The 12,170-nt window shown below is 43.3% G+C and overlaps 1 protein-coding gene across 1 annotated transcript in view; it reads right to left on the bottom strand.

Moving 5' to 3' along the window:
- The window catches only part of LOC138746282 (plakophilin-2-like), a 42,972-nt gene that overhangs the window by 11,808 nt on the left and 18,994 nt on the right, over positions 1-12,170 (bottom strand). The window contains exons 6-7 of the mRNA XM_069904471.1: positions 8,151-8,322; positions 2,204-2,321 (exon numbers count right to left, since the gene is read on the bottom strand). Coding sequence (XP_069760572.1) covers positions 2,204-2,321; positions 8,151-8,322 — 290 coding nt within the window. The remainder of the gene's footprint in view (positions 1-2,203; positions 2,322-8,150; positions 8,323-12,170) is intronic.

Genomic DNA, 12,170 nt, shown 5'->3' on the forward strand with positions numbered 1-12,170 from the left:
TTCTCTTTTTTGCCCTTGTAATTTTTCAATCTTGTATTTATGGAACGGTAATTTAGAGCAGATTTCCACCTGTACTGCACAATACTGCTGCCTCAAAACAGCAAACATGTTTGTGACATGTTCATTACAATAAATTCTGATTCAAATTTTGTGACACTTTTTAAACATTTTTTTAGACATACAGCACGGAAACAGGCCATTTTGGCCCAATTGCACCCAATCATAAAGAGTGGGAGGAAACTGGAACCCCTGAAGGAGAACATACAAACTCCCTACAGACAGCACTGGATTCGAACCGGTGGCTGGCGCTGTAACAGAACCATGCCGCCCAGTTCAGGACAATTAATCTGATTCTGACACAGCATCCGTGGGAAGAAATGATAAGTCGACATTTCTGCTCAGGACCCTTTATGATAAGTCGACATTTCTGCTCAGGACCCTTTATGAAGATCAATGCCACACTAGTCTTGATAAAGGGTTCACAGCGGAAACAGTGACTGACCATTTCTACCCACGGGTGCTGTCTGACCTGCTGAGTTCCATGTTTGCTCAGCATTTCGGTATTAGCAAATGGCGTGCCTCAGTACAAGGTGACAGCCGTCCAGGACTTAGGAGAAATGTTGTCACCCAATGAGTGGTGAACCTTCAGAGTCGTCTTCTCTGGGAGGCCTGCACAGACCTGGTCTTCTGAGAGCACAGACCAATGGGTTTCTGGACACCAGGGAATTAAGAGATATTTCGGGACAGTGCGGCCCCAACGTAGAAGTTAGGCCATGATCTCAATGAACAACAGAACAGGATCAGGAGGACAAATGGCCTGTTCATGCGAGATAGTAGTTAATTCATTTTGGGTATCCTGAGCCCTGGATCAGGGGTGGGTGGAGTGAGCTCAGAAGAGGACAACGTGATTGTCAGTTGAATGGCCACGTGGAAATAAGCAGATGGAATTTAATGCAGACAAGTGTGAGGTGTGGCATTTTGGAAGGACAAACCAAGAAAGGGTCTACATGGTGAATGGTCGGGCACTGAGGAGTGCAGTAGAACAGAGGGATCTGGGAATACAGATACATAATTCCCTGAAAGTGGAGTCACAGGTGGATAGGGTGGTAAAGAGAGCTTTTGGCATCTTGGCCTACATAAATAAAAGTATTGAGTGTAGGAGTTGGGATGTTATGGTAAAGTTGTACAAGACAGTGATGAGGCCAAATTTAGAGTATTATGTGCAGTTTTGGTCACCGAACTGCAGGAAAGATATCAGTAAGACAGAAAGAGTGCAGAGAGGATTTACTAGGATCTTGTCTGGACTTCAGGAACTGAGTTACAGGGAAAGGTTAAACATGTTATGACTTTATTCCCTGGAGTGTAGAGGAATGAGGGGAGATTTGATCGAGGTATTTAAAATTATGAGGGGGACAGACAGAGTAAATGTAGGTCGGCTTTTTTCACTGAGGGTCGGTGCGATACAAACCAGAGGATGTGGGTTAAGAGTGAATGGAGAAAAGTTTAGGTGGAACTTGAGGGGGAACTTTTTCCCACAGAGAGTGGTGGGAGTGTGGAACGAGCTACCAGCTGAGGTGGTGAATGCAGGCTCAATTTGAACATTTAAAAGGAATTTGGACAGGTACATGGATGGGAAGGGTATGGAGGGATATGGACTGGGTGCAGGTCAGTGGGACTAGGCAAAAAAAATTGATTCGGCGCAGACTAGAAGGCCCGAAGGGGCCTGTTTCTGTGCTGTAATGTTCTATGGGTACTAGTGGTTAACCTAGCATTTGCAGTTACATGAGACCATGACTCTCCAGTCGCTGTCTCCCCATTGGATGTATAGCTGAAAGATGGGGACACTCATTGTTCTGGGTGTGTGATGGAGGGGGGGCATATTTCAGACCACAAGGTTCCACAGTCCCTGATCTTTGACATACAGGTATACCTCACTTTTCAAATACTCACTTGACGCAAATTTGCTTTGACGAAGAAACCTGTGTTCATTATCCAAAAGAAATTTGAATGGTTTTCGCTTTTACGAAAATAGCCTTCAAAAATAGTGAATGGGTCTTCGCTTTACACCATTTCAGCTTACGAAAGGTTTCATAGGAACGTTCTACTTTCATAAAGCGGGGTATACCTGTATCTCTCGGGAAACTCCAGATGATGTATCCTGTCCCTGCAGGTCATTGCCCACCCCTGCAGCTGGGCTACCAACCTTATCATCCTGCTGGTTATTGGCAATGGTGAACTGGATGTAGAGGACAAGAGAATCAATTAACCCCTCGCATTCCCTCATTTGTTTACGGCCTTCTGGACTCGAGGAACTCAGATTCCTGTAGGGAGACGAGATGAGAGTCGTCACTGTACATGTGACCTGCTACAATAGACAGGGTACACCAACGACAAGAGTACAAATTAAATTACCACAATATGCCAGGTCACACACTGTCAGGGGTACCATAGAAAGGAGACTTGCTGGGTGCATCAGAGCATGGGACGGGAGCTGCTCTGTTCAAGATCGGAAGAAGCTGCCGAATGTGGTGGTGAATGCAGCTGAGAACATCACACAAACCTCCCTCCCCTCCACAGACTCCATCTACATCATCTCCCACTGCTCGGGAAAGGTAGCCGACACACTCAAGGACCCATCACACCCAGACCACACTCCCTTCACCCTCCTCCCATTTGGAAAAAGTGTGAAAGTACACATCAAGTGGCTTAAAGCCAGTTTCTTCCCCGCAGCCATCAGGCTCCCACCCAGTGCTCTCACACTGCCCTACTTGGGCCAAATTGATCTTCCTTTTTGCTGCAATCCTCTCTTCAGTAAATTGTGCTCTTTTCACAGGTGGATGCCTGTCAGAACTAACCTGTTTAGTCTGTCCTCACTGTACTGGGTACGTTGTAAGGAATAAATTACAATTGAAAGGCCAGAGTTGTGGTTAGTGCAAGAGAAAGGGAATGTTTCAGTCGCGGAGACATGTTTTGGTGGGTTATGGACAGCATGAGGAGCGGAGTCAGTCCCGGAACACCAACACATCCCCGAAGACTGGCGTTAACCAAACCCCACCCACTCCAGGAAGCATGAGTTTGATGGCAGCTTGCCTCTACCTCAAACCTGGAGGATGTGGGTACGTCTCTCTCCAGGTAGCAGGAAACAGGCTGGGGTGAGAAAATACTACCCTGCCAGAGGTCGGAGTTCAACATCACGGGAACAGGCTCTTTGGCCCCAACTCGTCCATGCCAACCAAGCTCGTCCCGTTCCACCAACATTGCTCAGAACCTTTTCTACTCATGTACTTATCTATATGTTAAACATTGTAATCGTCCCCGCCCCCACCACTTCCTCTGGCCATTCATTCCACACACCCACCACCCTCTGTGTGAAGAAGGTGCCCTTCAAGGTCCCCTTTACCTTAAACCTGTGAACTCTAGTGTTAGATTCGCATACCCTGGAGAAAATATTTTGAAATCAGGTGCCCACAGGTATCAACCGAAGTCCGTATCCACACTCTGTGGCTGTTGAAAAAATTAGGGGAAGCCTTCATCCAACCAATAAATAAGGGTCCAAATTTATATTTCTCCAGCTTTAAATTTAAAAATTCCATTCGACCCTATCAAAAGCTTTTTCAGTATCTAATGATTCTACCATTGGTAGGTTGGGTTGCTGATGTGAAAAATTGATCAATGAAATCACTCTAAGAATATTATCTGAAGCATACCTATCTTTAATAATGAGTTGAAGTCATGTATCTATATGGAGAAAATAACATAAAATTTACATAATAATTATCATTTTTTTGTTAAGATGTGGACACCATATATGAAGAATATGAATTTAGTAATATTGCAAATGACTGAATGTTTTTGTTTATTTTTAATGTTTCCCTTTAGGGAGGGGATGGGTTTTTACTGTTTTATTATTAGACTACTTATTCTGGAAAAGTCTGTTTATTCTTATTGAAAAAATACAAAATAAAGTTTAAAAAACCAGGGGAAGATGTGTGAAACGTGGGTCCAACCAGGGGAGGGTCTACAGAATGCGGGCCTGACCATGCAGGGGAGGGTCTGTAGAACATGGGCCTGACCAGCTCCCGTGCACAGAGAACGTGAAAGCTCCAGGTTACTGCACAGAGTGACGACCGTGCAGGAGAGAGCAAATAAACATTAAACCACAGTGCTCTGGGAGAGGCCAGGCTCCACAAGAAGTGGAGGCTGGAATGCAGCAGTGAACAGGGGTTGGAATGAAGCAACCTGTCACTAATTATTAATCTAATGGGGTAAGTGCAACAGGAGTGGTGCCTGCTAGAGATTCTATCTTAAAGTATTTACCATTGAATGCAGGAAGGATCAGGCAATGACCTCTGTCACAGAGAGTTTCCTTAACTACTTCTGTAGGAAGGCTGAATGGAAGATACAGAGTTGGCCAGGAAGAGGCCAGTGATAAAAGTGCAATTGTTATCTCAAAATATTTTGAAAAGACTTGGAGAAACAGAGCAGGTCCAACAGGATCCATAGTAAGGCAAAGATATACAGTAAACATCCTCCTATCTGGCAGCTATGGGGATCGGTGGATGCCGGATAAGTGGGTTTCCTAGTGGTTTGAGACTGCATGTTGCGTGAATGGAGAACTAACGGCGAGGAGCGGCAATTTTAAGCTTCTGTATTTTTTACCAATTTATTTTCCACAATTTTTTTTGCTGGCTGCTTGAATTCTGGATAACATGGATTTTACTGTTAAAGTAACATTTTGGCCCTGAGCCCTTCCTCAAGGCAGCTCCCCATCTGCACTCCCTGCTGTCCTCAAGCTACTCTGAAGAAATCATTCTCATTCCTCCGTTCTAACTGATTTCCTGAACTCTGCGCTCTATGCAGTGATTTTTACTATATGGATTGACTGTCCCACACTCTTGCTTCTTCCACACAGTCCTGCAGGTGGCTTCGAATTCTCTCTTGGACCTCCATCCTGCAGCATTTTGAGCTGACAGGAGAACAGAGCTCTCAACTCCCTTGGGTTCTTGTAAACCATCACCTCGCCCACACTGTGCTCCAGGAAGCTGATCCATGGAAATGTCACAGGCTGAGGACATTGCACAGGGCCTGGTGCCATTCAAAGCTACACTGTTCACCGAAGTCATGGCACCAAAGGGTTAAAGCCTTGCAGCATGCGCTGCTGTGATTGGTGCCCCACCCAATGAGGGGAGGAGGAGATGTGCCTGATGCAGACAGCTCCTCGGTCACTGAATCACCAGCAGAGTTAGAACATGCTGAGAATGCTGGAAATCAGTAGGCTCCAAGCCCTCAGGGCTGTGGGAGTTCCGAGCTTGGCCCAGATAGCAGCTGTTATCCTGAGGAGCCATGATCAGCCTCGGCCTACTCAAGACCACCAGACACACACCATTCCCTTCCCAATTCTGACAAGCAGATTGTGTAATCCTGCATAATTTATCTTCTCACAGTCCAAACATTCAATGTTTCCCTCTTTATAGATACTGCCTGAGAAGATGAACATAGAACATTAACACACAATACAGGCCCTTCAGCCCTCGATATTGTGCTGACCTATATTTCTGCAAAAAAAAACACCCTCCCTACCCCGTAACCCTCTATCTTTCTTCCATCCATGTGTCTAAGAGTCTCTTAATGCCCCAAATGTTTAAGTCTCCACCACCATCCATGGCAAGGCCTTCCAGGCCCCCACAACTCTCTGTGTAAAAAATAACTTACCCCTGACGTCTCCCCTAAACCTCCCTCCCCTCATGTTGTACACGTGTCCTCTGGTGTTTGCTATTCCTGCCCTGGGAAACAGGTGCTGGCTGTCCACCATTCTATGACTCTCAGAATATTGTAGACCTTTATCAAGACTCCTCTGATCTTTCTACACTCCAAACAGAAAAGTCCCAGCTCTGCTAACCTTGCCTCTCATAAGACTTATTTTTCAATCCAGGCAACATCCTGGTAAATCTCCTCTGTACCCTCTCCACATCCTTCCTGTGGTGGTACACCACCAGCCTACTGCAGGGGGAAACCTCTGTACCTGCAGGAGAGTAAGGGGACAGGACAACACCTGACCGGCTGCCAATCAGTCGGCCTGAATGGATCAAGCCCCAACCAGTCGGATGTCAATCACCCTCCGGGATAATAAGCCTGTGCCGGCCTCCTGAGGCCTCACACTGAGTTGCTGCAGCCATAGCCAGCCTGGCTCTGTGGAGGTTTTTGTGGATTAAAGCCTGTTGTTCAGTCTTTACCTTGTGTGTGTCTGATTCTGTCTAACAGTGCACACTTCCTATGATGAGGTGACCAGATAAGTGTGGTTTCCCTATCCTACTAATAAATGTTTACAATTTTATTTCAGAGATTCAAGGTGGCACAGTTGGCGAAGTGATTAGTGCGATGCTGTTACAGTACCAGCAATCGGGAGCAGGGTTTGAATCCGGCACTGTCTGTGAGGAGTTTGTACATTCTCCCGTGTCTGCGTGGGTTTCTACCAACCCTTCAAACCATACCGTTGGTTGTAGGTTCATTGGGTGTAATTGGGTGGCACGGGCTTGTGGACTGAAAGGGTCTGTTACCATGCTTATGTCTTAAGTAAAATTCTTAAAAAATCATATTCCCTCCCTGAATGAATTTCCTTTTGAAGTTTGAAAGTTGTTTGACACAAGCCTGTGGGCTGATGTTAAATGCTCCAACCTCCACCACCATCCCTGGCAAGGCCTTCCAGGCCCCCACAACTCTGTGTTAACAAATCTACCCCTGACGTCTCCCCTAAACTGCCCTCCCTTCACCTTGTGATCTGGTATTTGCCATTCCCACCCTGGGAAAACCGTGCTGCCTGTCTCCCTTACTTATGCTGGAACCCTGCTGTTTGTTTATACATTAATAATCAGCTTGTGGAAGGTGTCATTGGCAAGTTCACAGATAAAATGAAAATTGGTGCTCTGAGGGAGAACAAGAAGCTTTTAGCCACATAATATTGGTGAGTTGCACACAGGAAAGGAGATGGAATTTAACCCTGAAAAATGCGAGAAGATACATTCTGCACGACTAATACTCAATGTAATCAAGGTATGAGCAAAACGTTGCCTGGCACGGGCTGCAACCCCCATTACATCTGGAAGGATGGGAGGAATCCAGACTATCGGAAGAAATCCACGTACAAACTCCTTACAGACAGCGTGGCATATAAACCTGGGTTCCTGGAGCTGCAACAGTGTTCACTAACCGCTACACCAACTGTGCCCCCCATGCTAACTGTGCCCCCTCCACACTAACTCTGCCCCCTCCACACTAACTCTGCCCCCTCCACACTAACTCTGCCCCCTCCACACTAACTCTGCCCCCCCATGCTAACCGTTTCGTCCCCCACGCTAATCTTGCCGCTCCCCTATGCGAACCATTCCACCCCTATACTAACCGTGCCTCCCTATGGTAACCATTACGCCCCCTAAGCTGTGCCGTCCCCTATGTTAACCGTGCCTCCCTACGCTAACTGTTCTGCCCCTACGCTAACTGTGCTGTCCCCTACATTAACCATTCCGACCCCTACGCTAACTATGTCGCTCCCTACATTAACCGTTCTGCCCCCTACGCTAACTGTGCTGCCCCCTACGCTAACAGTGCCTCCCTACGCTAACCGGGTCTCCCTACGCTAACCGTGTCTCCCTACGCTAACCGTGTCTCCCTACGCTAACCGTGTCTCCCTACGCTAACCGTGCCTCCCTACCCTAACCGTGCCGCTCCCTACATCAACCGTTCTGGCCCCTACATTAACTGTGCCCCCCTACACTAACCATGCCGCTCCCTTCACTAACTGTGTCCCCCTATGCTAACCGTGCCGCTCCCTACGCTAACTGTGCCACCCACTTCACTAACCGTGCCCCCACCATACTAATTTTTCCTCAGAGAACAGCAAACAGGTTTATGGGATGGGATGGTAGGCTGAGGTGATCCGAGGAACACCATCCATTGGAATCTGCCTGTGAGGGATGGGGGAGGAGGTGGAGGCAGAGACTCCACATTCTATCAGGGGACCCGGATCTGGACTTAAACCATTGACTGAACATCTCTCCCCACAGATGCTGCCTGACCCACTGCTTCTGTGTTGGACCTGCTAACCCTGGCCACGGAGAGATTGAGGCAACCTCTTGTGGAATCAACAGGCTCACCTCAAGCAGCCTGTGGCATTGTAGAAGATGTCGGGATCCACATCGAAACTTTTGACGTCTCCGTCCGGCCAGCCAGAGAAGGGAATAATGATGGAGGCTGTCAGTGGGTGCAGGGCCTTCTCGATCAGCTCAACCTTTAGTAGCTCATTTGAAGACAAGTTCCACATTAAACCTGAAGACCCAACAACAAGGGAACAAATCGATGAGAAATGGCATGCTGCTGGGGAGTCACGTGATGGAGTAGTGGCCGTTGGGGAATTCCAGCCCTCTCCGGAAAAGTTTAAAAAAAACGCACAAAACACAAAGGTACAAGATTAAAATTAAAACAAAGTAAAAGTAAAGGTGAGAAGAAAATGGCAGCGAAGAGAGAAAAGTCGAAAACAACGGGAAGAAGAGAAGAAGAAAGAACGTCGGAAGAAGAAGGTGAAGGCCTTAGCTGTCCGAGGAGGCCCGCGCGGAGAGAGAGGCCCGCTCCCTCAGGTCAGTGGAGGTCCCGGGCTCGGGACGACAAAAATGGCTCGAGGAGCCGAGTAAAAGTGCGCAACCGCGCAAGAAAAAAAAACCCACTGACGGGAGGGGGGAACAGCTGCGGAGTCGATCTCCACAGCTGAGAGAGACACCTGCAGCACAGCAACAGGTGCAGAACAGAGAAAGTAACGAGAACAAGAAAGAAGAGGGTAAAAAGAAAACAAGGAAACAACAGATGGTCAACCCAGAGGAAGACGAAGAAGAGAAAGAAATGGAAGAAGAAGAGAAAGGCAAGACAATGGATGTATCTTTTTTTAAAGAATATATGGAATCAGTGAAAGAATGGCAATTACAAGAATTTGATGAGATAAAAAGAAGAATTAAGAATGCAGGAGAAAGAATGAATAAAATGGAAGTGGCCATATCAGAGATAGGAAAAAGAGTGGATAATGTGGAAGAACAAGAAATAATCGTAGAAATGGAAGTAGAGGACTTAAAAGAGAAATTAGAAGAATCTAATAAAAAAGTTAAAGAGACACAAGAGCTGTTAGCTCAGAAGATAGATATAATGGAAAACTATAATAGAAGAAATAATATAAAGATAGTGGGCCTTAAGGAAGATGAAGAAGGCAAGAATATGAGAGAATTTATAAAAGATCGGATCCCCAGGATCCTAGGAAGACCAGAATTACAGGAAGAAATGGAAATAGAAAGGGCACATAGAACATTAGCCACGAAAACACAACCACAGCAAAAACCAAGATCCATTTTAGTAAAATTCTTAAGATATACAACAAGAGAAAATATATTGGAGAAAGTAATGAAGAAAATAAGAGAAGACAAAAAGCCACTGGAATACAAAGGTCAAAAAATTTTTTTCTATCCAGACATAAGTTTTGAACTCCTGAAGAAGAGGAAGGAGTTCAATACAGCAAAAACGATCCTATGGAAAAAAGATATAAATTTATGTTAAAGTACCCAGCGGTACTTAAAATAGTTATTCCAGGGGAACAAAACAGACTATTCTCGGATCCAGAGGAAGCACGGAAATTTGCAGAACAACTACAAAACAGGCAGAGAGATGAAGACATGTAATGAGAGTAAAAATGACCACGAACTATATGTATGTGTGTGTATATATATATATATATATATGTATAGATGTGTATGTATATATGTGTATACATGAGTGGATCCGTATTTAGAGGAAAATATATAGAGTATAGATAAGAATTAATAAGGGAATGAAAGGGAATAGAGGGAATAAGGAGGGAATTAAAAGAGTGACCTTTGTTATATATGAAAATTGAAATCTTTTCCGGGGGGGCTGGGTGGGGAGGAGTTACGATCACTGCAAAATCAGTTGATGCTTGCGAGTGAATTCGCAAATCCAAATGGAGAAGGGAGATGTGGTTGCCCGACAAAGGATAAAGGGCAACTCAGGAGGGGGAGGGGAGAATGGGGTTAAAGAAGTTTTAAATAGGAGAATAAGGAAAATGTTTGATGTTTTAGAAATTTTGTCTTATAAAGTGTTCAAAACAAGAAAGCAGAAATGGATAAGAAGGAAAGGTGATGATGGAGAAACGGAAAGGAAAGATAAACCAAGTATGAAATGGCTACGTTGAACTATATGACTTTAAATATTAACGGAATACATAACCAAGTCAAAAGGAAAAAACTGCTAAATTTACTGAAAAAAGAAAAAATTGATATAGCATTTGTGCAAGAAACACATTTAACTGAAATGGAGCACAAGAAATTAAAGAGAGATTGGGTAGGACATGTAACAGTAGCGTCGTATAATTCAAAAGCAAGAGGAGTAGCTATATTAATCAGTAAAAATGTGCCATTTAAAATAGAAGAGGAAATAATAGATCCAGCAGGGAGATATGTAATGATAAAATGTCAGACATATTCGGAGTTTTGGAATCTACTCAATGTATATTCACCTAACGAAGAAGATCAAAAGTTTATGCAAGATATTTTTTGGAAGATAGCAGATACGCAAGGGAACATATTAATAGGAGGGGATTTCAACCTTAATTTGGATTCAAACATGGATAAAACTGGGAAAAAAATTAACAGAAAGAACAAAGTAACCAAATTTATAATTAAATCGATGGAAGAAATGCAACTTTTGGATATATGGAGGAAACAACACCCAAAGGAAAAGGAATATTCATATTATTCGGGTAGACATAAAACATACTCAAGAATAGACTTATTTCTGTTATCAGCTCGTATGCAAGATAGAGTAAGAAAAACAGAATATAAAGGTAGAATATTATCGGTCCATTCACACTTGATATTGACAATAAAGTTAGAGGACATCCCTCCAAGAATGTATAGATGGAGATTAAACTCCATGCTACTTAAAAGGCAGGATTTTAGAGAATTCATTGAAAAACAAATTAAAATATACTTTGAAATAAATACGGAATCAGTGAAAGATAAGTTTATACTATGGGACGCAATGAAAACGTTCATTAGAGGGCAAATAATAGGTTATGTAACCAAGATGAAGAAGGACTATAATCAGGAAACAGAGCAGTTGGAAAGGGAAATAGTAAATATAGAAAAAGAATTAGCAATGAAGGAAGATACAACTAAAAGAAGAGAATTGGCAGATAAAAAAATAAAATATGAAACACTACAAACATATAAGGTGGAGAAGAACATAATGAAGACAAAACAGAAATATTATGAACTAGGGGAAAAAACGCACAAAATTCTAGCATGGCAGCTTAAGACAGAACAAGCTAAGAAAATGGTATTGGCATCAAGGAAAAAAGACAAACAAATCACATATAATCCAATGGAGATCAAGGAAAACTTTAGAGAATTCTATGAACAATTATACCAAACTCAAAACGAAGGGAAAGAAGGCAAAATAGATGAATTTTTAACTAAAATTGAAATACCAAAATTACAAATAGAGGAACAAAATAAATTAACAGAACCATTTGAAATAGTAGAAATACAAGAGATAATAAAAAAACTACCAAATAATAAAACACCAGGAGAGGATGGATTCCCAATGGAATTCTATAAAACATTTAAAGATTTATTAATTCCCCCCCTCCTGGAAGTAATCAACCAGATTGACAAAACACAAAGCTTACCAGATTCATGCAAAACAGCAATAATTACAGTAATACCAAAGCAAAGGAAAGATCCACTCGCACCAGCGACATATAGACCAATATCATTACTTAACACAGATTATAAGATAATAGCTAAACTATTAGCAAACAGATTAGCAGATTATGTACCTAAAATGGTAAATCTAGACCAAACTGGATTTATTAAAAAAAGACAGACAACAGACAATATTTGTAAATTTATTAACTTAATTCATGCAGTAGAAGGGAGTAAAGCGCCAACAGTAGCAGTTGCTTTAGACGCAGAGAAGGCCTTTGACAGAGTAGAATGGAATTATTTATTCAAAGTATTGCAAAAATTCAGTTTACCAGAGAAGTATATTAATTGGATTAAAGCATTATATAAGGGGCCATTGGCGAAAGTGACAGTAAATGGATATATATCAAAGCA

Source organism: Narcine bancroftii, chromosome 11 (genome assembly GCF_036971445.1).
Source record: "Narcine bancroftii isolate sNarBan1 chromosome 11, sNarBan1.hap1, whole genome shotgun sequence".
NCBI classification, from domain to species: domain Eukaryota; kingdom Metazoa; phylum Chordata; class Chondrichthyes; order Torpediniformes; family Narcinidae; genus Narcine; species Narcine bancroftii.